Source organism: Micropterus salmoides, unplaced genomic scaffold (genome assembly GCF_014851395.1).
Source record: "Micropterus salmoides isolate LMB-PRFRI ecotype aquatic unplaced genomic scaffold, ASM1485139v1 Ms_hic_scaffold_13, whole genome shotgun sequence".
Classification (NCBI taxonomy): domain Eukaryota; kingdom Metazoa; phylum Chordata; class Actinopteri; order Centrarchiformes; family Centrarchidae; genus Micropterus; species Micropterus salmoides.
Genome location: NW_024040374.1, coordinates 18784682 through 18812347, shown reverse-complemented (window position 1 = coordinate 18812347; position 27666 = coordinate 18784682). Strand labels below are relative to the sequence as shown.

General features: G+C 40.1%; 2 protein-coding genes across 4 annotated transcripts; one reads left to right on the top strand and one right to left on the bottom strand.

Moving 5' to 3' along the window:
- The first annotated feature begins 2994 nt into the window (after window positions 1–2994).
- Window positions 2995–26034, top strand: tpm4a (tropomyosin 4a). Of its 3 annotated transcripts, XM_038715969.1 has the most exons (9): window positions 2996–3326; window positions 5356–5481; window positions 20591–20724; window positions 20947–21064; window positions 21237–21307; window positions 21403–21478; window positions 22618–22680; window positions 23039–23107; window positions 24702–26034. In XM_038715969.1, the coding sequence occupies exons 1-9, from the start codon at window positions 3213–3215 to the stop codon at window positions 24771–24773; spliced, it is 843 nt and encodes a 280-aa protein (XP_038571897.1). In that variant the 5' UTR covers window positions 2996–3212; the 3' UTR covers window positions 24774–26034. The 3 variants fall into 3 exon arrangements, with proteins under 3 accessions (XP_038571899.1, XP_038571897.1, XP_038571898.1); XM_038715970.1 differs by lacking the exons at window positions 2996–3326; window positions 5356–5481 and adding an exon at window positions 9864–10427; XM_038715971.1 differs by lacking the exons at window positions 22618–22680; window positions 23039–23107; window positions 24702–26034 and adding an exon at window positions 22099–22592 and having other exon boundaries at window positions 2995–3326.
- Window positions 25888–27603, bottom strand: LOC119900749 (40S ribosomal protein S27-like). Its single transcript, XM_038715973.1, has 4 exons — window positions 27451–27603; window positions 26802–26910; window positions 26596–26706; window positions 25888–26411 (listed from the first exon to the last, which is right to left on the bottom strand). Exons 1-4 carry the CDS (start codon window positions 27454–27456, stop codon window positions 26383–26385), a joined length of 255 nt encoding a protein of 84 aa, XP_038571901.1. The 5' UTR covers window positions 27457–27603; the 3' UTR covers window positions 25888–26382.
- Window positions 27604–27666: the final 63 nt, after the last annotated feature.

Genomic DNA, 27666 nt, shown 5'->3' with positions numbered 1-27666 from the left:
GATTAGATACACAAATATGACTGTGGATCACACTACCTTGAAGCCGTTGTTCCTGTTTGCACTGTGAAACCATTTGAAGCCACAACAGCTTTCGACAGTCACGCAACAAAGCCCTTGCTTGTTATGTTTCTGTCACCTTGAACTGTTGCCAGACACCAAGCAGCAGTTGATTATGGACCAAGTTGTTCTGTACATATGACCTGTCCAACCAGAAAAGTGTAGCTGGATGGATGATTATGTGATATTTATAAAACAAATAAAAGACGACCGGTCAGGTGTATTGGGAGCTCATGTTGGAAAGTGTCTGAAACACTGGCTGAAACAGTATTTGCTAGCTAAAGCTGCTGTGTAGACTATTACATTTCTTTATATTTATCACAAAAACTTTTGGTTTGCCAGCTATCTAAGCAATTAATTTTTTTAACTTGGTTAAATGTGCGTGACACAAAAAGCCATTTATTTAATAGTGTGCCATTTGGACTTCATAACTTCGGATAGATAAATAGTTGATGTACCTATATTAAAGTTCTATTATATAAAGTATATATCTAACTTTATGAAAAACATATTGGTCGAGCTCAGGCATCTTTATTGTCTTAAATATAGATATATTAACAACATGTGACCCGCAGGAAATGTCCACCCTGTTAAGGACTTTTTCAGGGTATGATTGCTACTAAAATTAAATTTTTATAGAAATCCCTCACTCTTATTAGATATTTGTTTTACAATAAAATATTTTATAACAGCATAGGCAAGCCTATAATGAGTAAAACACACATAATGAAAAGGGGATGTATTTTTCCACTTTTTTTCTCAAGAAAAGTGAATTATGATAAGAATTACTCATGTCTCTTGCCTGTGTAGTCAATCTCTTCCATATCTCCATATCAAATATACTCTTATATATTGGTAATTTCAATAAACTATGAAGGAAAAATACCAACATAACAGGGTGGACAGAGGTCTATTAGCATAACAGGGTGGACAAAACACCAGTATAGAAATGTCCACTGTTAGTGTCCACCTTGTTGAAAAACTAACAGGGTGGACATTAACAGGGTGGACATTTTGAGCCTTTTACCTGCCTGTGTGAGCACAATGGCTAGCATAACCTTCAGTACTAGATGAGGAATCTATAATTTTGAAATTATTTAATTTGATTGATCTCCTCAAAACTTAGTCCTAACACGTTATAATCAAACACATTAAACTGACTTAATAAAAATGTTAAAAGCAGATAGTAAGAGAACTAGAAAATCACACAGCTAATTCACCTGCACTGGTGTGATGTCACCAGGTCACCTTATGAGAGTGATGTCAGTAAAAATAAAAGTTTTCCAAAAGGGACAGTTAATGCAATTCAACAGGGTGGACATGGTCGCTGGGGACAAACATAAAACCTTATTTTTTTTGTACAACAGTTAACAATTTAGAAAAAAACAACATTTGATTAAATAGATTTTGATCATGAAAATTAGATAATAATTAAATATGTAGAAATACATATGTTTTTAAGTTGAATGTTTAAAAATGCTATTAACTGAAAAGATTTTAAATTACTTTTCACAAAAATATACACAATATAACTCAAAATACAAAACATTATGCTAATAAAGCCTAACGCTAGCTATGCTAGCATAATCAGATATTTACCATTCATTCTAAATTAATAAGCCCTACTACTAAGTCCTTCAGACACATTTTCTTCATATTTGCATTAAACAAAGTCATAGGCTATATCTACATTTACAAAGGATTTTTTATATATTGTTTTCAGTTCCCCAAAAGAACAGCTCATGATGCTACAGTGATTTTCTGTTTACATATATTTATAATATGGAGCTACAGAAATTCTGTCCTATGTGTGTGCACGTGCATGTCTTTGCCTGTGTTTGTCCTTGTGTCCATACATAAAGTATACATCCATGGATCCTCCACTAAGGGCATACCAACTTGCGACATATCCCTCTCTCTCTGAGCAGCCGTGGACACTGGTCTCCATTATTCACATAAAGTCTGATTCTCAGTCTAGTTTCATCCCTCACTCACCAAACTCAAATATCAGGTGCACAGAAGAACTCAGAGCTCAAATTTCAACACATTTTTTCCTGCTGCCTCTGATAATGAAATTTAAAATAGGCTTAACAATGCAGGAGCTGTCCGAGTTACATGACATGGTCATAAAACCAAAACAGCTCAGGGAGGCCACGATAGAGGCACAGTTTTGCAGAATGCGAAAACATATACCATCCGGTATTACAAATGAATGATACAAACTAATCCCTGAATAAACATAACTCAATTCAATAATTACTAATTATCTCTGTTTGCATTTGTTGTCCATACGAGCTAGTTTTGTGTTTTTCTTTCAGACCACATCGTGGCTTCTGTTTGGCTAGTTTAAGTCTTCTTGACATAACATTGGCAACACATTTGGCTTTTATGCCCAAATATTATGACACTGTGATTATAGCATGGGAACTCTTTCTCTCTTTCTTAATCTATCAAACTCTCTCTCCCTCTACTTTGCATTTTGCTCTCATCCTCCAATATACACACTCTTAAAGGCCCCGAATGTGAGATGTTGTGTGCCATTTATCCATTGACAGGAGGTTAAATGTGGAAACAGGACCTACGCTTTGCTCTCTCCTGTCTGATGTGGGTCTCTCTTTGAAAACACAACAACCCAAATAAGGAGCTCAGCCACGACTGAAGACTGAGTGGAGTGGAGAGGCCAGACCATTCCTTAGAAAGACCTTGGATGGTTGGTTTGATAGGGTGTCTGAAAGAGTGATAGTCAGGGAGTCAGGATGGAGTGGACGCAGAGTGGTGAGTGATGGAACAATGGATGGAGAGGGAGAGGATGGAGAGAAAGGATGGATAGAAGGAGGGAGGGGTGACAACATGGGAGGAGAAGGAGGGGGTGATCAGAGACGGGAGGCAGGTTCTGTTGCAGTTTAAATAACTACCCATATAGGGCTCAACTCTGCATCTCTGTTCACAGCTCTTTCTGTCTCCTTCCTACTTTCTCCTCCTTTCTGTCTCTCTCTCTTTCTCTATTTCTCTGCAGCCTTGTCGGACTCCAGCTCTCTCCGGTACTGTACGCAAGACCGAGTCTCCTACATCTCAAAACAACGGGAGACACAGACTTGTGCTTTTGAAGCTGCATTTTCACATCTCAGAGAGGGAAATCCAACCAAGCAGCCACCATGGAGGCCATCAAGAAGAAGATGCAGATGCTGAAACTGGACAAGGAGAACGCCATCGACCGGGCCGAGCAGGCAGAGACAGACAAGAAGGCAGCAGAGGACAAATGCAAGCAGGTGGGAATGGAAGAGGAGAACAGAAAGACATGGATGTGTCAGCAGTGATGAGAAAGAAAATAAAGTCAGGGGTGCTGTTTTTGATCAGCTGTGAAAAGGGCAAATTTAATAGAAACATTGTTAAGTTATGGATTAAGATAACTGGCAAACTAACAAGATAAAAAAAGCAAAGGAACAATTTTGTGTCTGGAAGAGGTATTATTTGGCAATTTGGAGACAAAACCTATAAAACATAGGTTAACACAAGTTGAAAGGAATCCAATCCAGCATAAGATATAATGAAGGTTTCCCTATAAGGCTTTTCTCTTTATCTAGCTTAAAGCTAATCACAACATTTATACATACCAGACATACCTTTAAGGAAACATTCCGTAAACACATTTGACATTTAGTAACACTGCATTCCTCATAGACAATTTACTGTTTTACTTTTCCGTTAGCATATCTAGAAAATATTTGTGTTTTATTGTTTTAATGTTTTATTTTGGCCATCGCTCAGAGACTGTATGGTAAATGTTTGACAGTATGTGAAGCACCCACCGTTGCTCGCTAGGGCAACGCTCTCAGGATAAGCAAAATTATATAGTCTCCGTTTTCTGTTAAATAGTCATGTAATTACTTCACTTCCAGCTAATAGTAAGAACAAATCCAGCCAATGTAAACACCAACTTTTGATCATCGCAGTTGATGCTATAGGGGAATAAACATCTGATGCCACCTAAACACCACAAACAACAAATACTGAAAGAAATTGGTAGTGGATGACCTTAATGACAATAGGTCAGTATTAAGGCGTATTAGCTCTATGAGAAATCAACAAATGCCCTCATGGGTTGTTTTGACCACTTCTGTTGATGAGACCACCCGGGATCAGGATTTGGTCTTTGGTGGTGGTGACATCACTCCCTCCAGGAGTTAATAGAGCAACTATCTGTCAGAAAGCCTATTTGACCAGTGTATCCAAAACAGGAGAGAAACACACACACACACACACACACACACACACACACACACACACACACAAACACACACAATAAGAATGCAAATGGATATGTGTGGCCACACAAGTATTAAACACACCCACACACACACACACACAATAAGAATGCAAATGGATATATGTGGCCACACAAGTATTAAACACACACACACACACACACACACACACACACACACACACACACTAGGCCCATGGTCTCAGGCGTCTGTGTGTTCTCACTGATAACAGCTGTATTTTTAGACACCAGGACAGAATGATAGTGTGGAATTCAGTAGGATTATCAGAAGCACTTCATGGGCTCAAAGGGGAACACTGATTAGGGTGAACACTTAATCCTGTGTGTATGTGTGTGAGAGCAAGAGAGAGAGAGTGAAAAAGAGAAAGAGTGGGACAGAGAGACAGAGAGAGAGAAAGAAGCAAAGAGGACCGAGCTCTGCACACCAGGGTTCATGTCATGAGAGACTGATAGTAAACCATTACCATTTAAATGTTCCCAAACATCATAAACACAATTAGACTCCCAAATCAGCCACTGCTGCTTTATCGCTAGTCTAAATTCAAACACCTTAGCATTAACGACGTCCCATCAGACTGAATAATTATTTAAGCGCAATACAAACACACTAACATATATTATTTATAAATAATCATTTAGACATATTCACAGGTTTTTTTGAAAGTTGCTGAAAGTTTTGAAGATAAAACTAATCTGGTGTTCATTACATTTTTGTATTCATTTAACCTGTGAGTGAGATTTGTTATTCAAGAGGATTTTTAACAGAGAGGAATATGACTTAAAACTGTCAAAACAGTGCAGGTAAAAAGAATAGAATAGAACAGAACTGAATAGCACAGAATAGACTGAAACAGAAGACTTCACCTCCCTCAGGTCAACAGTGGAGCAGCAGTGCACAGAAAATCATGCCAAAGTGGGGAAAGGGGTTGGGTAAAAGCAGAAGAACCTAAAATAATTTGGATGAAAAGACACTGATGTGAAGTGAACTTGACTAACAGTCTCTCGTGTTGTAGCTGGAAGAAGAGCTGGTGGACCTCCAGAAGAAGATGAAGCAGACGGAGGACGAACTGGACAAATTCTCTGAGGGCCTGAAAGACGCTCAGGAGAAACTGGAACTGTCTGAGAAGAAAGCTGCAGACGTGAGTGAAGGGTCACACACTCATAATGTACATACACAGACACGGGGGAGTCTGGATCATCTTTCACTTGTCTGAAAATATTAAATTAAACTGCCTTAACTACACAATAATAATTATGCAGCACTGTTTCATATTTAATCCTTAGTATGAGTTTGAATATTGAAAAGAGGCTTCTGCTCTTAATTACGACTCCAATCCGACTTTGACACACACTCACATTACCATAGCACGACTGAAAACTAGAGCCCAGTGGATTCACTTTGATTCACGCTGAAGGGTTTGGAACACTTCAGAGACCGCAGAGACTGTTACATTCTTGTGCAGCCGCTCCTGAAAGATGAACACACAGATAAACTGTAAGCCCCTCACCCAAACACACACACACACACACACACACACACACAAACACACACACACACACACACACACACACACACACACATTTACTCAAGTCCTCCAAAACAGCAAACAATTGCAACAAAGGTTAACAGACAAACTTAACTGCTGTTCATCACCATCCCTGTTAACTACACAGATAATTCAATAACATAAATGATTTAATAATGACAACAGTGTGACAAAATATGAAAGTGTAGTTTTGCTTTTCCCTGTTATAGGCTATGTCATGTGATTATCAACATGGACACACTTTCACACATCTCATATAGATTTTGGTGTGTTGGCATCTACGTTTTCTCAAATATTGTACTTTATTAGTACAACTGACATGCTTGCCTTTTACTTAAGTGTTTAAGTGCACATTTTATGTTTAAGTACTTTTTACCCCACTACATTTTATCTGAAAGTTATAGCTACTGGTTACATTGTAAATTAAGATTTTTTTAATGCAAAGCCTGTGATCAGCTTGTAAATGATGATGCATTGTTAAACATTAAAGTACCCAACATAAAAAATGCAACTTACACATTAAAGCGAGAGTAACTGATATCTGCAGAAGGATTGTTGATATTTGAACTCAACTGCCAAACAAATACACCCCTCCCTTCAGGGCTCCCTCAGAAGCTCTGACCCCCCCAAAATTTCAAATCTCCAGTTTTGGCCTTCACCATGGCCGTGTCATATAACTGTCTTGTCTGTTTATACTCTTCAGTCCTTTTCCTATTTGACTATTTCCCTACCATCTCTCCTTATTTACAGAGTATGCATGTTCAAATGTGCCGGTGTATAGAACTCTCTCTCCCCCTTCCCCCATCACTCCTGTGCTCGAGCACTAACACCTGTTGCTGATTGGTTGGAACAATGGTGTGGGCAAGGTACACACCACTTTCTTTGTCTCCATTTACAGATCAAGAGCTGTGTAGGAAAACGGTTTTTATTTTCAGAGCACACACAATACGGAGAGCTAGCAAACTGTGAGGAAATATTCAGTGAATTTAACAAAAGGTGTAGTGGATTAAATTCACTTACTATCCTTTTAATGGATTCCTAATTCCAGTTATATAATATAATATTCAGTAAATGTTGCGGAACATTAGAAAGGTCAGGTGACCTCTGGCTAATCAGCTGCTATCGGAAAAAAATCATATTTTAGATTGTTGGTAACACCACAAACCACAGGTTTGTTGTATATCTGTCAGTGGTGGTTCCTCCAGAATTTTAGTGCACAGGCGTGTGTGTGTGTGTGGGAGAGAAGAGGAGAGAGAGAATAAAGGAGGAGCTCAAATCTCTACAAAGTCCTTATTTGGGTATCAATTATGTCCAAGATAAGGTTAAAATATACTGATCCTACCAGTTTAGCGGTGAAATGCCACACTAATAACCACAGATAAGAACCCAGTAAGTCATTCCAAATAGATTACTGAGCAAACCGCGCATAACAACAAAAACCCTCTCAGCTTCAACCAAGATGTGGCATTGTTTGAACCTTGTGGAGGATATCCCAGGGAAATGCAGTGTTGTACTACACACAAAGAGAAGGGAAGTGTCTGTCATACAGATGTGGAGACTGAGGCAGAGACATGCTGGATTATCCTCACGCAGTGATTAAATAAACTCCGAGGACAGTTCTGAGAAACCTCACATGTAAAGTGGGTCATCAGGGCCCCTGGAAAAAAGTAGCTGAATTTGTGGTTTGAGCCTGACTAGGTGTAGCTTCCACTCCAGCAATGCAAAGTTTTGTTAATAATAGACATTTACCTTAACATATTTACAGTTTAGTGCTACACACTGACAGCAACCCTTCCAGAAAGTAAAGCTCCTTTTCCACTTTCATGAATTCCCCTCCACATGTCACTTATTAGATGCACCAGTCAAGTCATTACACATCTGAATTCACACAGAAAGCACGGCCAGATTGGAAACCTGGAGGGGGCTGGGAAAACAGAACAGTGAGCCAAAGACCCCAACAGGCAAGCAGTTGTGTTTCATAAAAAAATAGTCCCCTGCACCAGCAACTAGCAGAGCTGATATTTAGGTCATCACAGCTCACTGTCAGCTCAAGCAAGCAGACAGAGAGTCTGCCTTTAGGAGTGTACACAATATTAGCATAAAAGATGCAGCAAGCTAAAGGTGGTGAGAGTCAAAGAGGGTGGCACCATAATGCAGGTATTGATAACTTCATTCACTGCAGCAACAGTTACTGTTTTAGGGTAAAGCTTGAGTGTGGGGGCGGCGGGGCAGAGAAAGCAGAGCAGACAGGGGGGGCTCTGGTATGTCAGGAATGCAGCTAAGGCAAACAGAAAGCCCCACACTCCTGTGTCTAATGAAATCAATGCTTCTAGCTTTTCCGGTGCAAGGGGCAAATCAGAGTGGCTCAATCAACAGATGAGATTTTCGTATCTTTGCGGTGATCAGCAGGACTGAATTGGAGCCAAATGTGAACTGAAGCAAAATGGGATGTGCAAGTCTACTTGCCTGTGTATTTGCTTGCATGTGAATAGGAAATTGAGAGGGTAAACACAGGGAGGGCTAGCAGAGAAACATGAAAGACACACCATAAATCTGATTTACACCCACACAATGAATCTTATCTATGGGCAGAGACAGGTGGATGCATATATGATACTCTTGTTGCCGAGAGGTAAGAGATCCATAAATAGCAGGATAATTAAACAATGTAAATTGTGAAGGTCATCTTTCCCTGGAAGTAATACCATCTTCTGAGGATGACTTTGTTGTATATGAATTTATATATCACCCATGCATTTATTATAAAATGTTAAAGATATGTTTTAACCTCTGGTTCACTTAAAAATAAATCACCAGAAATATCACTGACATACCGTGCTGACAGTGGCCTGAAAAACAAGAACCGCTAAAGTACCACTAAAATGTGCATTCTTATGTCCCACGAAATATCAATAACACACAAGATTTTGATCAATGAAATAATGTTTTAACAGTTTGTGCAGCTGGTAAACTCCTTCCTTATGAAAGCATGCTGCACAGACAAACATTATGTGTTGTCCGAAAACACAGAATTTTATTTTGAAATATTTTTGTGCTTGTGACCCTTTATGGCTATGCAAGTGATGCTAAATTGCAACCCCTTTTTCCCAGGATGTGTGTATCTGTGAGCCGTTTAACCAAGAAGTGAGATAGATTGTTTTATCTGAATGGCTGTTTGAGTATGTGCTCTCCAGTGTGTTCCAAGAAAAAAGATTTGAAAGAACATATATTGTGACCCCTCAGGTAGAGATGCATCGAAGTAATTTTCTTTTTATTCTGATACACTAATTCAGGGTATTTTTTATGTAAGGTCAGCCATCTGCATGACTGAATGAATGTAACTGTTAAGAGGAAACACTCAATTTTATGATGACATTGTCAACAAAACGGTATTTAATGTGGATCGGTCATCTCATGGGTGATGCAGTATTGGGGCCACTGATATAGCTTTAATGAAATGTTGGAAGTTGTTTCAACATCCAAATGCAGAATGGAAACTTTAAACTTTAAACTTAAGTCTGAAAAGGGAAATTTCATTGCCAAATCAAGTTTGTGTGTGACAACTAAACTATGGGCGCAGCACCTTTACAATAACTGAAAGTAATTCATTCTGGCTTTCATTTTTCTGAAAGTCTCCAGTGATCACATCAGTCACAGGGATCAGCTTTTACACACACACACACACACACACACACACACACACACACACACACACACAAGCATAATAGTTCCCCTATACCTGTGGGGTACATCTCACTGACACAATGCATTCCCTAGCCCCTTACCCTAACTTTAACCATCGCAACTACATGCCAAACCTCAACCCTTCCCCTAACCCAATTGTAACCTGAACTCCTAAACAAAGCCCCCACCGGGACATAAAAACACGAATCACACACACACACAGCTCTATATGACACACGCCCCGCCCTCTCTGACCTCATCCTCCCAATCATCTCTCTCCTCCTCCGGCAAAGTCTGGCGCTCACGGCTCTCCTCTCCGCGCAGCTTTGTCTAATCCTCCTCCTCAAACTCAAAGTGTCCGGACCAAAACTGCTACATTCCCGAGGACAACTTTCTATACTGCTCATGTACTTATCATTCCCACGGACCAGAAGAAACTCTTGTAGAACACCTGGACGCTGTTACTTCCTGGTTATATAACTTTTGCTGCACTTGAACGACTCCTTTACATTCCAAAGACTTTGGACCTTCGTCGATTTTTTTTGTTGTCTTTTTGAATCAACAATCAAAGTATTTTTTTCTTATTATAATAATATTTTCTGAATAGACCAAACAAGCAGTAGCCTAGTCTTCGTCTTTTATTGCACAACCCAGAAATAGTCTTAACTGTGTGCTTTTTTTACACGTGTAGGCCTAGTCTTAACTTAAGTAACAAGTCAGCAATGGCAGGTTTAAACTCTCTGGAGGCTGTGAAGAGAAAGATTCATTGCTTGCAGCAGCAGGCCGACGAGGCAGAGGACCGGGCTCAGGTCCTACAGAGAGAGCTGGACAGTGAACGGGAGCTCCGAGAGAAAGTGAGACAACCAAATCCCCTCTATTCTTACGTCTTTTCTCTCTCTTACAACCCCTCTTCTTTTACTGCTCCGCTCTGCTATCATCTGCCAGACAATTGAAATGATCTTAACTTCTTCATATTCACCTCCCAGGCTCTGTAAAGTCTAAATAGTTCACGTCATTGATTCATTCGCGGGCGCGATGGTTGCCACAATGCAAGGCGTTGGTCATTGAAAAAAGTTTGGATTCCTGCAGGTCTGCGCGCATGCTCAGTGTTGTCTGACTTACAGGCCGCTGTGAAACTACTGTGAATAATGTAGACCTCGTAGTACTGTGCAAATGTATTTAGACTGACCAGATTACTTCTGATTAATACAAATCAAGTTAATACTTAATGAATGAGATTTTAATTGTCGCTACTTATTAATTAGGTGTCTTTAGAGCTGCCAACATTTAGATTAAGGGGGTGACAGTTTCACTTTTCACACTCACATTCCTGCTTAGTGACACTTCAGCAGGGTGGATGCGTGCCAACAGCAGCTGTCTGGTTGAATGCCTTACCACCATCCCGCCCTGCCTCCACGGATGACAGGAAAATAAAGGGCAAAGACTTAAAAGTATGCCTGCTCTGTTATTATTGTCAAAGGATTAGGCTGAAAAATGTGCCATTTTCAGCTAGAGCTGGATCTATTACTCACTTAATCGATGAGTCGATCAACAGGACATGAATCAGCAACTATTTTGATCATTCGTTTTGAAGTCAGAATGACAATTTCACTGGTTCCAGCTTCCCAAATGTGAATATATTCTGGTTTTCTTATTCTTATTCAGTCTGGTTACTGATTTTCTTCCATGATACTGAACAGAATATCTTTGAGTTTGGTCTCTAAACAATGCATTTTGAGATGTCACTTTGGGCTCAGAGAACTTGCGATGGGCATTTGTTGCTATTTTCTGACATTCTTGAGACCAAACTTTTAATATGTTGTGATATATGTGATCATAATGAAATGAATGAAAATACTCATTAGTTGCAGTCCAGTTTTCAACCCTTTTTATGTGTTTACATTTCAGTGTACAGTACCATCAGCAGTTGCACAATGTATGCTGTAATAAGCACAAGTCATTGTTGAAGTTACACAAGTGTGTAGTTTCTCAAACAAGACGCATGGATGTGTTAAAAGTGACTCATCTGTTTGAGCCGCACCAGCTCTGTCACCTGCCCATCTCTTAACTCTGCCCTCATCCGAGTGTTGTAGCTTCACACAGAGCAGGTAGAGATTTGAGTGGAAAAAAATGCAGCACAGTTAGGTAACAGTCTTGACTTGTTTCACATGCTGCTTTATGGCATATCCTTTGCATAGGGTCTGGTTAATGACAGGACAAGTAGAAAGATTCAAGGAGAGTGGGTGGGAAAGGTGTGGCTGTAAAGATATGGGAGCTGAGATGATGAAAGGAGCTGGCCTGCTGTAGGACTTACCCCTTTGTTACAGACTGCCTATTAGGTAACAGGGCACCTTTTTAATTTGACAGTTGGGCGTTTACTCAGCTTGTGGTAATTGTTCTGATATGAACGTGTATACTGACATCAGTGTTAATGGTCTCTACGCTTGAGGTCATATTTGTCTGATTGTCTCTATATGACTGGGACGTATAAAGTACCTTTGTCTTCAACATTAAGTATGTTTGCAATGTTGTGATTTTTTGGTGTACACCTTCTGTTCTTCGTTCATGTAATGCCCTATAAATGTTTGTTTTGTTCCTGGTACCTATTCATTTTTTATCTTATAGTAAGACACTTACCTCCTATTAATTTCTATTTACTGTCACATGGAGGTGGACAGTCATGAGTACAGTAAATGCTTAAGAGCCAAAAGTAGTTTGTAGTCAAACATTAACTTAATTTAAATGTGTATTTTATAAATACTGAATGACAAACTGTACTCCCCAATTTATCATTTCTTAGCATTATATAACATATAACAAATGGATATAACACATTTTAAATGTAGTTGTAAGCAGGACATAGGGACAAGTTTTATACAGTGTTCTCAGTATTTAAGAATAATTTCTCCTGTAAAGACAGGCTATATTTAGTTACAAATGTGTTATTAACAATCACAACAGCATGACTGGTATTATTTTCACCATGTGTGTGTGTGTGTGTGTGTGTGTGTGTGTCATGAGGAAAATGTGGTCCTGGAGGTACCTGAGTACTTTGCGGGGTGTTTATGTCTGTCTGTTTGTGGACAGATTTTGTCAACGCGATAGTGTCACAACCGTGCGAAATGCAGTCACGAAACCGTTCAGGTGCAGATGTTGAGATCAAAATGAAGGCTGAGTTCAAAGATGGGTGTGGTCCAAGCAAGGGCTCTTGAAGTAGGGGGGGTTGGAAGTAGGGAAGGGGCTGTTGTCACGCTCCTGGCCCACATTCGCTTTAAGTCATGGAATTAGCTATGCGAAGATGGCAAGATCCAGGCACATAAAGAAAAATAATACTTGTTAGATATTCTGTATTCAAGTCCTTGCCAAACAGCTGATCATTTAGCTCTTGCCAATAATGATGCATTCAGTGTTGTACATTCCTTGTATCAAACCAGGAAATATTTCAGCTAAACACATATTTATATCAAAACTAACATGTTAAAAGTTGACCCTGTTAGGCATATTGAATAAATCCGGCACAGTTCGCCTGTGTCTTCTCTCATGCCATGCGGCTGGTGTGATCCCATCGCAAGATGGTCTCTAATATTATATTGTCTTTCATTATCTGTTTATATAGCAGCACACAGGTATGGATGCTTCAGAGATGAATGTGTTGACAAATAGATCAATAAACACTTAAACCTTATAGACCTTATATCTGCTTTATAGCATATGTAAACAACTTAAATAAAATTTAAATGCTAAATAAGGGGGTGGAAATTGTACTTTATCTCCAGAGTGGACATGTTGCATTTTTGAATACTTGTCAGCCTTAATGTGTAAAAGCAGTTTCAGCTGTCACACATCTCACCTCGTGTGCATTCAAAGTCAAACAGAGAGGTGCATTTGTGTGGTGGGGTTGGTGTGGTCCCAGATGTGAATAATTAGGGCAACCTGGAGTTGTTCCATGACACAAAAACTCTTTCATCGGATAATGGGATGATCAAAACAGGAACCTTGCTGACTTTGTTAGGGTAATGAATCATTGTTTGAAAATGTGGAGGCATCAGACAAAACACTCGGCCACATCTCTCACTAAAAAAAATGAAAACAACTACCTCGAGTTATTTCTTCTGCGGTCTGATGCCTCTGGAGACGTTACTCAACGGCTCAATAATGCTTTAAGGCTCTGTCAGATTACAAAGACGGGACTGTCTTGATCGCTCATTTGACCTGCTTAGATGTGTTTTATGTACGGCCGTTATTCTCAATGAGCTTTTCATTTTTCAGAGTGTTCACAGCAGTTGGTTGTTTGCTGGTTGAAGGTTCAGAGTTGAGTCAGACCAAAGATGTGATGATTTGTACTATTTAAGTTTCTGACAGCTGTGTAAGCAACCACAGATGAACCAGATTAGTTGCTTTTTATAATATGAATGCAAATTTATAATACCAGTTTGCTTCTGTGATGGATGTATTTCATTATTTTTGGTTATTACAAAACAACCAGAAGTGACAATAAAAGACATAGAATAGAAAAGCATAGAATTAAAAGTTTAAGTTTCCATTTTTTATTTCCTTTTTTGAAGTTAAAGTAAGCACAATCATGTTGTTGTCACAACATACGGTTGCCATGGTGATGACTGGTGTTTTACCAAAAAGCATGCAGAAATACAGTTTGTGGCATACTGATCCATATATATGAAAAGAGAATAAAAAGGGAAGTGGGACTCAAGCCTTCATTGAGGTGTCAGTGTAGGAAAGCAGCACCCCCCCAACCCCAGCCCAGCTGTCTCTCCCAGGATGTTGTCTGACTCTGGTCCAGCACTTCCTGTGCTTCTACTCCCAACACTTCCTGTCCCTGAACTCCAGCCCTGATCAACAGGAAGATTAGTGTGTGTGTGTGTGTGTGTGTGTGTGTGTGTGTGTGTGTCTGGAGTTTTCTATAAGTGTTAATCTAGCCAGTGGTGCACAACTTTGGTGAAAGTTTAATACTTAAAAAGATTAAATTATGACATCAGGTCACCTGAAGTTAGTTCAAGGCTACCTGTCTGTCTCTATTTATATACATCGGATTTCATATACACACTGAAGTTTTTTTCTACAACTGTGCTCATTTTACACCACTTGAAGCTCATATTGAAAACTAATTGCTGGAAGTCATTTCGGAATAATGCTTCTCTTAACCACAACTTCCCTCAGCTCATCAGTTTGTCAACATGAACTAGAGGCATCATCTGTTGGCAGCTTGGTGTGGTCAGTGGGTTTGAAGGTTTTCTACCGGGCCCTCTAGCAGTCCAGTAGATTCTGTGGAAAGAATTACTTCCTGGTTTCACTGTTTTCTTTGGACGTTCTACCTGGGAATAGCTCAACTTTCCAAATATAACTGCCACATGTTGATACGTTTTGGCAGTGTTGGCATTCTGGGGAACACTCCCATGTTAGCGGCTTGTGGCTTAACTGATTATGTAGGCCAAGGTTGTGGGTTCTAGTCCAAGAAAGGAGTAGAGTATATTTATACAGTCGGTGCTAGCAAAGATACATTTGCTATAATGTCATTAAGTACTATTTAGAGAGTGGAAATTATGTATTTTATGTAGTGCAGTATGCAGTGTTTGAATCATTTCATATACAGCACATTGAGCTGTTTTTCCCTTTGTGTGTGCATGCAAGGTTTAGAGAGAGGCTTGTTTTGATGGTTTTGTCAAAGCAGGATCTCCGCATCGGTTAACATGTCAGTGCTAGTACTGCAGAGTGGAAATGGTATTACTGTAATTTAGCCTGAAAGAACAGTATGAACAGTTTTATTGCTAGGGTAAACTGTTCGTAGGATTGTTGGTAGTTAAATCTCCTGCCCTCTATTTGTTCAGAGACCACACAGTTAAAGACCTAAGCTGTTTTCCAAAAATGTCATCAACATTTATGTAAATTCCAACATAACCAAGGAGGACAACTATCTGAATGGTTAGACACTTAATATTATGCGAGAGCCTGAATGAAAGACTCAAACCAGCTCAAGAGCTGTGTGAAAGTCCTAACACATACTGTATGTACTGTAGAAAAATGAGAACAAATTACCTTTAACACAGAGAGAGCTCGTTGTGATGCTTGTCTGGAAATTTAATTACATTTCTTTACATATCACACCTCTATGACAGGCTGGCTTATACTGTATGCAGCGGTCTTTGCATGACAGATCTTTATGGGAAAAGATTACACACTTGCAGACACACATTCACATTGAGAGGAGCGAGCAGCAGTGTCAGGAATAACATCCCCTGAAACCCAACAGCATTGTGCAGCTCATTAGCCCACTGCCCTGGAATCAGCCAATAATTAGATCCCTCTTTTCTTTGTCCTTGAGCCTGTCTCTAATACATGTAATACACTCAGGTATTTCTTAAGTCACTCCCAGTAGAGCTGTGCTGTATCTTCAAGTCAGGCTGGTGACTGTTTACTAAGTAGAGGCCATTGGAAATATGTAGTCAACCACTAACTGAGGTGTTATTAGAGTCCTGTATTCCAACTTATTGTGGTTTGTGTCACTTATTGATGCTGCTGGGAATAGCCAGGCAGCAGTGAAAAGAATAATGTGACATTTTGTGAAATACGCTTATAGCTTTCATGCTGAGAAAGATTGATACCACTGTCGTGCCTGTACATGTAAAGCAACCAACAGCAGCTGGTGAGCTTAGCATAAAGACTGCAAACAGCTAGCCTTGAGCTAACAGCTAACATGAGATAAAAATGACACCATGTGCTGTTACCCCCGTAAATACCACAAAGTGATATTTTTTATAGTTGTTTTTTTGGTAAGGATTCGACAAAGAAGATATAATGTGTTAATTAGTGAGCTTTATAGGTGCTGGTAAGACAGCACCTTTGTTACCTTTGGCCAGAGCCAGGCTAGCTGTTTCCCTGTTTCCAGTCTTTGTGTTAAGCTAAGCTACCTGGCTACTGACTGTACCTTCATATTTACCATATAGACGTGAGAGTGGTATCAATATTCTCTTCTAACTCTCTGGCTATTTAAAAATCTTTTACAGCCATTATGGCTGAATGTCCTTTAGCAAGGCATCAACTGGCCCAGAGGAGAAGTTACTGAAATACCACTCACCTCTTAGAAAGCACTGGGCTTACATATTAAACTAGCTTGATAACACAGCAACTACTTGTCGTACAGTAGCTTTTAAATAAATGTATGTGTGTGCGCGTGTGTGTGTGTGTGTCTGTGCTTGCTGCCACAATCTTCCTGATACTCCACCACAGACATTCTCCATAGTTTGTTTTACCATATAAGGCGGTGTGCGTCCCTGGCAGCCTAAGAATGCAAAGTGGGTGCTAAAGGAAGGGGCATGGCCAGAGGCAGAGAAAATACCAGCTCTTAAAGAAAGAACAATCAAAGGGAGGAAATGAAAGGATGTTGGGCAGCTAACTTCCTGCCAATTTTTTCAAGATCCTGATTTGTGAAATGATGTTACTATCTATTCTTATAGTAAAGGTGTGTTGTTTGACTTGGTAGTTCTCAGTTCTTGTGACCTTTACCATAACATTTCAGTTATTTTTGTGAAACAAAGCTCGAAAGCTGTGCTTCAGGCATTTGTCAAATGATTTTCTAAAGCTTCAGAAGGGAAAGTAATTAACATTATATATTCCAACAGTACCTTCAGGATTTACAGGAAAAGCCTGTCTCTTCTCTGGTCATGGCTGAGTAAATTAGATGCATGAGAGGATGTGCTGTACGCATATATACTTTTTTTTACTTGACACAAGGCTGTCTCTGTCTGTAAGGGGATTCCCCCCTCCCCTGTCTGATGACAGATAAGACATCAGGTTGCACACATTCAATTGTGAGTGTAGATAAACTACCACCATAGTGGTATTGGCTAAGACTTTGGCTTTTGTGTATGCGTGTCGCTTGACAACAAACTGGGCAGGGAACTAGCCGGTTGTTAGCTGGTAATTATGTTTGTTTGAGAGAGGCAGAGATTGACAGAATGAGAGTGACAGTTGCATTTTTGCAATATTCACCCTGTGTGTGTGCGTCTGATGTGCCAGTGTAGCTGAACTGAAGCTCATGAATAGCATGTTTGTTTGTGTGCAGACGGTATTCTTCACAGCACATTGCTTCACACAGGACCAAGGAAGTAACGATATCTGTTATTTCAGGCTCCAGTTAAATTCTATGTAACATTTCTCACCAGCCAGATGTAGTGTTGACAGATGCAGACCTGTGTAAAGGACATCGCTGATGAGATTTCAAGATGTTCGACCAATTTATGACTTTTCATTCATTCTGTGTTGGGTTAGGTTTTCCTCTGTCAAGTGCTGGCTGTTTTAAGACATGTCAACGCTAGTTCGGCAGACATTTCCTGTCTCATATGAGCGGCCTCCCCTGGCAGCTCTGGGTGCAGTAGGGCAGGACCTGGGAGAGGACAAAAAAGAACCAAGGGAGGGAGAGAGAGAGAAAAAGAGAGGTGGAAAGACTGACTGGCTAGTCAGCAGTCTAAGATGACATGGAGACGAGAGGGAGAAAATCTTAAAAATTAGAAAAGGGGCCTGTGCCAGCTGCCAGCAAGCAGGAAACCATGCTTTCATTTCCTGAAATATTGAGTCTATGACTAAATGGAAGAATAGACTGGATGGCGGTACAGCACAAACAGACTTAATATATCTTTTCCACTGAGCCCTCTCTTCTTCTCTCTGCAGTGTTACCTTACCTTCTCATTGCCAGTCCTGTCTCTTTTTGCTCTCTTAATGACTTTATCTCACCAAATGTGAGATAACAATGACTCGCCTACCTGTAAACTGAATTGCAGACACTTTGACTGTTGATCTGACTAGCAAAGTGACTTCTGGACTGAATGACTAGCTAATGAGTCACTGACCCACTACCCTGCAACTGAGCAATGATTTTCTGTTTGTCTTAGAAATCCCCAGTTGCTTCGTTTTAGGAACAGCGAGTAAACCTGTGTGGGTGCACTGGGTCTGAATGAATAGTTCAGGGTTGTAACTCTTCAAAAGTACAGTTATGTAGTGCTGTTTGAGCTGCCTGGTTGTAAACTTACATTTCAACAGTAGATAATCTCTTTGTTGTAACTTTAGTATAAAAACTGAGTTGGGTGGGTGTTCAGTTAGAAAGCATCTCCCTAGGAGGTCGTGGTTGGATAAACTCTCTGGCCAACAGAGAGGAAATGCCTGTATAGTTGTCTGTTTGCTTTCTTTTTCCTCTCTGCCTTTGTTTATCAAGGGCAGATGAGAAGAAGCCCATTTGTCCTCCCTGCTTGGCTCAATTCTGTATTCACAGTCACCAGAAATTACATTTTTGTAAACGTTTCATTCAAATCTAAAGTCCCACGATCTTTAGATATTAAAAAGTATTACACTTTCCAGGCAGACTCAGCATTTAGTACATTACATTTATCTGACACTTTTATCCAAAGCGACTTACAATTGCTATACATGTCAGAGGTCGCACGCCTCTGGAGCAACTGGGGTTAAGTGTCTTGCTCAGGGACACAATGGTGGATGGTTCACAGTTGGGGATTGAACCTGGGTCTCTCGCACCAAAAACATAGGCTTATCCATTGCACCATCGCACCCTAGTAGTTGTGTTTCATCAGGGACTGTTTATTACAGGTAGGCCCTGCTCCTATGTGAGATCCTCCAAGGACCTCCAATCTCTGTTTCACTTATTATTCATCAGCAAGACTCACCTATTGATTTGTGGAACATGAGCTGCCCCAGAGAGCATGAAGAAGAGATTACAGTATCTCACTAACTGGATATACAGATAGAACTGAATGTATTTTAATACACTTGCAGACAGACTTCTTTATGTGGATTCAGTTTTAATGTCTTTGTATGAATGTACAGAATATAGACACAGTACTGAGTGATAAAGCAAAATATCTCGGTGTAGTCATGGCACCACGGTTATATTCAAGTGATTGTATTTAAAATCATTCATCAGATGTATTTTCAGAATAAGAGTCCTTTAGAGGCATTGTACCGGATGTTTATGTAGCTGCCTCTTCCCCAACATGGCTGCCTTGATCCACTGGTAACAGCTTTAAAAAGAAGATGCATGGTTTCTTTCGTTTATAGAAAAACACAAAGTGTCACCCACAACACACAAGTTATCATTCAGTATTATTAAAATATATTATCACTTTACAAACCGTTCATAAAACAGAAGTGGTTAGGTTTAAAAATGGCAGACACCTCGGTGCTGAAGAAACTTATACCAAGATACCAAGGACATGTGCTGAGATGTCCCGTATAATTTTGAGGAGACGAGAAACTAAATAAAATAATGCACAAAAGTGCATTATTAGTTCATTATCAAAAAGAAAAATACAACAGTACACACTTCATTCAAACTCGACAGACACAAAATAAAACTCACTAAAACCGCAGTGTCTTCGTCGTCCCCTGAGTCAGAGTCCTGGCTGGAGCCTCTGTAAATCACCACGATAATGTATTCCTTGTCGTCAAACTGGCCTCTGTCGGTCTCGGAGGCTGTGTGCGGTTAACAGGGAGGCTGCTTCCGGACCCGGTCAGCTCATAAGACCTCTCCGTTAGTTGCTCAGCTAACTAAGCTAACTAGCTAATGGCAGTTAGCAGCAGTTATCACCTGATATGTGATATGCTGCCACTTAGAGTATGAATTCAACAGGTGGAGAGTTGTCACATTTTACCTTTAAGCCTCCACATAGTGGCTGTGGTCAGAGAAAAATGGGAGACAGGACAACACACCTGAGTCTAGAAACGAAAGTTTGATCCCTGTCTTATTTTTCTTTCATTCCATTTTCAATGTGATGTACACTTTGCTTTAAAAAAAATTTCCAGCTGTCCCTGTTTCTGTTCATATTTTTTTGTCAAGCTGTGGGCTTGTCTCCCCCCCCCCCCCACTGCCCTCTTTGAGCCTTTTCCTTCTCTTCCTGTTTTATGGTGTGGAAGATGGGGGAGGGGAGACCAGCGTGGACAATTTAGATTTGAATGAATGAATTCCTCTTTCCCCTGTTTTTCTCCTTGTCAGGCGGAGGGTGATGTAGCAGGTCTGAACCGTAGGATCCAGCTGGTGGAGGAGGAGTTGGACCGAGCTCAGGAGAGGTTGACCACGGCATTGCAGAAACTGGAAGAGGCTGAGAAGGCCGCCGATGAGAGCGAGAGGTCAGTTTAAATCCCATTCAACAAGATGCAACCTTGATAGTCTTTCGATTAGAATCTTTTTTTCATGTGCATTCATGCCTACAATTGCCAGTGTGTGAGAACATGTTTCGCCTATTCCATTACAACACCTAACTTTCACAACATCATTTAAAAGCCTATTTGTATGCGTGTCTGTAATCATTGTTGTCTGTCCTCCTAACACACTGTGTGTTGTCCAATCAGAGGGATGAAGGTCATCGAGAACCGAGCGATGAAGGACGAGGAGAAGATGGAGATTCAGGAGATGCAGCTGAAAGAGGCTAAACACATTGCAGAGGAGGCTGACCGTAAATACGAGGAGGTGAGACTTTGACAGCAGGCGCTGGTTTGGAGCAAGACCGACATGCTTAAATTGGGATGCACTCTGCTGTTTAGCCATTTTTAGTCTTTAATCCAACCTACTCTTGTCTTTCGGATACTATTGTGCTTCAAGTCCAAATCCCCCTCTAAAGATTTAAGGTTTTTCGTCCCAGGTGGCTCGTAAGCTGGTGATCCTGGAGGGAGAGCTCGAGAGAGCTGAGGAGAGGGCCGAGGTCTCAGAATGGTAAAACCAGTGAAAACACAACCACAGAGACGTACATGCCCTCACCTGTTGCTCTTCCATTGAAACTGAGTGTATATGTCGGTCTCTCTCCACAGTAAAGCCAGTGATCTGGAGGAGGAGCTGAAAAATGTGACCAACAACCTGAAGTCCTTAGAAGCCCAGTCTGAGAAGGTGAGCGACTCAGCGAGTCAGTGATGCAACTCAGTGATGTGCACCGTAATAACTGTACCATGCAACTGAAATACATTTACACATTTATAAGTAATACTTCTTTTTTTTGGCCTCCTGGTGTGCCAGATATGTTTTTCCACATAGCCTGTAGAAAACCTTCTTTTCTTATCCAGTAATGTTCAAGATAAGCACTATGTCAGGCTTATGTGTAAGGCTAGCCATAAACTGATGGTAAAAACCACTTGTTTACAAAGTAAGGATACTCATTCTTGACGACGCATCTGTTCAAAATGCATCAGTTATAATATGTAATTTTCTAACCATATTGGCTAATATTATGACAAAGCTGAGCAATGGTTTATGAAGTTGCTTTCCTTCTCTTTCACAAATACTTAAATATATACAACATAATATTCTATGTACCAGGTCTAGCACCCAGCACATACTCATCTCCACTTCCCTGTATCCTATCATTTGGGCTGCTGTGATGGCTCAGTGGACAGTAATTTGAGTGTATAGGGAGGGATACCACATCACCAAAGTATTGTTTCATACTACCTCCATTGTAATTGTGTATCATCAGGCGCTACTTACAACGCAACCATTTATTTCCCCCTCAGGGTGTTTAGATGAAGACCTGGACGTATCAAGAGTGCAAGACCTGAACTCCTTTGATATGTAGCTGTTTATCCACCACATGGCAAATTAGCCACAGAGGCTGTTTTTTGGGATAATGGCCGCGTAACTGCTCACTATATGTGAACCAGCAGCTAGTAGAGACCTGCAGTACATTCTTCCTGTTTGCCATATTACATTCCTCCCCAGGCACAGACAAGCTGTATGACGGCATGCCAGGCTTACCACATGACCACTCTCCTTTAGCAACACATGCCTTTGCTTTGTTCAGTCAGGCCAGGCCAACGCCTTACCTCTTTTGTGCCACTACCTACCCTGACTCCTCAGAGGGAGTGGTGCAATAGCTGTTGGATAAATTGTAATCCTTGGATGATAAGAGTGTGTGTGTGTCTGTGTGTGTATGTTCACTTTGTGTGCATTTGTAAGTCAAAGCATGTGTGAGCATGTGTTTGTGTTTCTGCCACTGGTTAGGTAATGTTATTTGTCTCTGTGTCTGTCAACAGTACTCAGAAAAGGAAGACAAGTACGAGGAGGAGATCAAAGTTCTGACCGACAAACTGAAGGAGGTGAGATCCTGATTCTAGTGATCCCACAGCAGAAGGGATGCCAAAACAGAGCTCCCTCTGATTACATCAGCATGTACTGTTTGATGATTTACTTGATAGAATTTTTTTAGAGTAAAACAAATCGGCAATGTGATACTTAAAAAAAACCACCCCGGACAGGTGACACAGTTGGTTAGTAGTGTACAACACAAACGTGGTAAACGCAGTGTCTCTGGGTTAAATCCGGCCAGGGACCTTTGTTGCATGTCCCCATTTTATCCTTGATGTTCTAACTTCCTCTACTGTATACATCCCTTAAAAAGTAGCTTGTAGCTTGTTTCTTACCTTGTAACTTATACTGTGTCTGTGTTTTTGTCAGGCTGAAACCGTGCAGAGTTTGCAGAGAGGACAGTGGCCAAACTGGAAAAGTCCATTGATGACCTGGAAGGTATGAGATCAGTATCACTCACATATAATCGTAATGTTGTGGATTTACACCAAATATATAGTTTTTGGAACGCAACATAAATGCAACGGCAATTCAGTCAGTCAGTAGCTTGACTGTCTTTAAATGAGACAACCAGTCTTCTCGACCTAGGGTTTGTGTTCAGTTTCAGTAAATGTTGATGAACCACACGCAGATAGTTTAGTGGAGTTTCCTGTAGGTCAGGCGCTAACTCTAATCTTAATCCATCATAATGCACACATGCACAATTACATTTAGTTTGACATACTTGAAATAATTTCTTTGGAAAACAGCCAAATTTATGGAAACTCCTTAACTAAGCTAAGGAAAGACACTTTTTTTCTGAAGGACAACTACTCCATGTCAGCCATGCTGCCAAGAGGACAGAATGTGCTCATATGTTTTTAGGTCAGCATTATTTGGTTGTTGAACCACAGGCAGCTGAATTTATATAGTTATTGGTGCCACTTTGAGAGATTCAGAACAAGCTAAAAAGCTAAAAGCTCACCCAGCTTAAGAGTTTTAAGCATAATTAGATGTGCATCATTCTTTCTTCCAAGCATTTCTGCATCTTTAAAAAGGCTGACCTATTATTTTTTTTTGTCTTCTCCTTCTTCCCTCTGCTCTTTGCCTCCATCTGTATCTCATTCTTATCCTGCTTTTGGCTTGTTTGTGTCGCTGCTGTCCTTGACACCTGCCTGCACTTCCTGTCGACCTCTGGCCTCCAGACGAATTGTACGCTCAGAAGCTGAAGTACAAGGCCATTAGTGAGGAGCTGGACCATGCCCTCAATGACATGACATCTCTGTAGATGCTCTGACATGTCTGTCTTTTTCTGCCTCTTGCTCCGCTTTTTCTGTCTTGTGTTTTGAATTTTCGGACTCTTCATCTTCTCTCTGTGCATCATTTGTGCCTTCCGCCCATCTTACTATGCAGAAAATAATGAATTAAAAATCGTTTTCTTTCCTACTTTACAGGTGTTGTGTCTGTTCTTGATTTTTCAAACAAGCTATATATAGTAGTAAAATATTTGATGCACTCTTGTGTTTTTGGAAAGAATTAGATAACCAACAGTTTGCTCTTCTGAAATTGGTTGTTAATGTACGTCTAATTATCAGCAAGCATATGTGAGACAAGGTGAGAGATTTACTTTGGTTTTTGTGTGAATTAATGCAGTTTGCAACTCCCCTTCGACCCTTTAAAACACTCTTTTGGTTGTAAATCTAACTTCTATTTATTCTATTTATGGTTTTTGATATTATATTCACATAGGTAGGTAGCATCTATCATAAAGTCCTCTATAAAGCCCATACTGTAATCTACTAACAGTCTTCAGACAGAGAAAGAGCATTTCATGCATGAAAGGCACAGCAGTGTGGTGGATTTTTTTGCATGTGGCACAACTTAAGCAAAATAGTTATATGCAAAACATCTGTTCAGTAAAACAGTGCTCTGTGCTGTTTTGCAAGGGATGCTGTTTGACAAACCTATAAAGGAGAATAAATTGGCATGACATGAGCAGTATTATTTGCTGATGGTTGAGGCTTTACCACGTCACTTTTCTTATTCTCTCCAGAGAAACTATCACATGCCAAAGAGGAGAATCTGGGCATGCACAAAGTCCTGGACCAGACCCTGCAGGAACTGAACAGCTTATAAATACACGGAGAGGAAGCTGGAGAGGACGAGATCATCATGTAACATTCCTTCAAATGTTCGACTCCATTCCACATTTCGAGCTGTTAAATCTTTATTCCCCTGTGTGAAGGGGGATTAATTTAATGCTTGTCCCTTGATGTTTTTTTTTTCTAAGGCACAACTTTGTTTCTTTTTTAAGGTGGGAAGTTCATCACTCCTTTTTTATCTCCAGCTGTGATTGCATAAATTTCCCCCGAAATGATATTTGGCCACTTATTTAGAAAGAACTGGCAATTTACACACCCAAAGAAACCTCAGATTTGCTCACTGAACCACTGACTAAACTGGCTCATTTACACATAACATGAGCACATACATTAAGCCTCTGTCTGATTATTTTAGTACACGCCTACAGATGGCATTGGGAATCGCTCAGTCTACATTAGTGTGGCTCTAATGTGGTGATGTGAAGTCTTCTCATTATGCTGTACCACCTTAAGAGGATACACGTTAACACACATTCGACTTATGTGTGCCTGTCTTAACAGTATCCTCTTACAGCTGTTTGTGTTTAAACAGCATGATGGTCAAATGGACAGGTCAGCTTATGGAAAAGTTTCATTGATAAGCAAACAGGTCAGGGTACATGTTGCTCAGTCACTCTAGGCTTCTGCCAATTCCCGGTTATCCTGAGGCCTACTTGTTGAAAAGGCACACAATGTTTTTGTGCAAGTTTTTCTACTCCTTTTGGTGTGGGAATCTGTGCAGAACCTGACAGCTGTGCATCTACAGTATCCAGCATTGACATGGATTTCTAAGTTGTACTTCCTTTTCCTAAGCTTGACCTGACCATTGAGACATTCTACATCATTTCCAACGATACGCCATAATGTTGCCAATATTTACTAGATTTACAATATATTGTATTGCATGAGCGAGCTAAACCCCAAACCACAGGAAGCTCAGTCAATTTTTATCAACCATGGATACTTATTGTATATAGTAGAATAATGTTAGGTCTGTGAGAAATTGTATTGATTTTCTTTTTTTGGTTTTGTTTCATTTACACCACTTTTTGCCAGGGGAACTCTCAAGACCAAAGAACACATAACACAGACAATAAATTCTTTAAATGTTTTATTTTTGTTTGTGATGGTCATCTTGGTTTCCTCTCATGCCATGAAAAGCGCCTCACACGTGTTCGAGACTATTTTAAAATATTTCATTCACCAACCCCCTTCTATGTCAACCTAATAAATGTTTTACAAAAATCATGTCTCACTGGACTTTTTCATGATTACCAAACATGTCTGACTTGGTCAATAGAAGTCCAAACTATATGCTTTGCCATATCAATCTGCTATACATACCATTCATTCAGAGCACATTACAATGTCTGCATGTATAGGATTTACGTTTATCTTGAGCTTGCATAGCTCCTCTCCTGCTCATGTCCAAAGAAACCCCACAGGGGAATTAAATTTCACTCCACATTATCAAGATACAGATGATTTCTCCACTAGGATTTGCCACGTTTAAAATCAAGGAGTGTGAGGCTTGGACTAATTTATCCATGGTCCATTCTGCTGCCTGTCATGGGTGTTTTGGAAGATTTCTGCTCAGGAATATTTTTTTCTGAAGGCACAGCCTAGATGGACATAAATCAAACATTTCAATACCACATACAGTATAACCACAGACAAAACAGTAAGAAAGATCAAGCTGGAATCTTCTGGCTTAAATGACTATTCAATACATCCAACCAGTTTTACAACAGGGAGAAATAACTGAAACCTCAGTTAAAATACCAAGTTTTGTGACAGTTTTCTCACCTTCAGTTAGTCTGCATTTGCCACCTCGTGGTTGGCAGAGGACTAAAGAGCAGCCTGCACAAGGTACCACAGTCTGGGCATGGCTGAAGATGGTGGTGATCCTGTAGCAGCCTGCATTTAAAGATAAAATGACAATATACCACTTTAAATGACATAATCGAAAAATACATCAGTGAGGGAAATAAGATGTGTTTTGGAGTCCTTACCCATGCATTTTACATCCATAAAGTAGGAGTTGGGACTCTGCACCAGCCTCTTCTTCTTGTGTCTGGTCCTCTCCTCTGCAAAATTGGGGTGCATCAGATCCTTAGCCAGCTGCAACCGAGATCAGAACATGATTATAACATTTGTGTTTTTAAGGAATTCAATTACTATTTTATTTCACTCGTTCATTGAATGGCATAATGTTTCTGTAATACTCTAATGCCCCCTACAGTCTGATGAATGAATTGCTAGTTAGAGCTACAAAGACATGTCCAGGCAAGCCCAGGCATCGCTCCTGACAGCTATACTTGTATACTGAACACAGATAATGATTTATTAACACATCTAGGCATATAAACAGCGTGCACCCCACATATTGACTGATAAATAAATCTATCTTATCCTGTTTCCACATAACGTTGTGGTCATCAATTATTATTCATCAATTCTATAATTTATGTAGGCCTATATAACGTTGGCTTTGTAGCATAAAGGGAACTACAAACTGCTTCTCATTTTACAATCTTGTTGAAATATGCCGCAAAAATGTACATTGAATCTTGAATAACAAACACTTACAACTGTTTGTTTTACGAGTTCTAAATTTTCTAACCACAAAAATATAATATTGCAATAAAAAAATTCACTTACAGACATTTTTTCTCTATTCGGTCAGGTTTTTCGTCAAATGCAAATACGAAGTAGAAAGTGCGATGCTGAAGTTCAAGTGCGCCTCTCTACAGAATCAACTGTAGTTTGAGACCCAGCAGGCGTGGTCTTTCGCTTTAGGGGAGGCACGACAAATACTACTGGCTGAACTAGTCCATGTTGAGTACAAAAATTATTAGTCGTTAACAACTATGTATA

What these genes read in the sequence shown, in the direction of transcription:
- tpm4a (XM_038715969.1), top strand. Translation starts at nt 3,213, where the DNA reads ATGGAGGCCATCAAGAAGAAGATGCAGATGCTGAAACTGGACAAGGAG. An exon ending in TAGAAGCCCAGTCTGAGAAG is followed by an intron (nt 21,479 to 22,617) that starts GTGAGCGACTCA and finishes GTCTGTCAACAG; the next exon opens with TACTCAGAAAAGGAAGACAA. An exon ending in GTCCATTGATGACCTGGAAG is followed by an intron (nt 23,108 to 24,701) that starts GTATGAGATCAG and finishes TATTCTCTCCAG; the next exon opens with AGAAACTATCACATGCCAAA.
- LOC119900749 (XM_038715973.1), bottom strand. An exon ending in TATGGATGTAAAATGCATGG is followed by an intron (nt 26,707 to 26,801) that starts GTAAGGACTCCA and finishes CTTTAAATGCAG; the next exon opens with GCTGCTACAGGATCACCACC. An exon ending in CAAATGCAGACTAACTGAAG is followed by an intron (nt 26,412 to 26,595) that starts GTGAGAAAACTG and finishes ATGTCCATCTAG; the next exon opens with GCTGTGCCTTCAGAAAAAAA.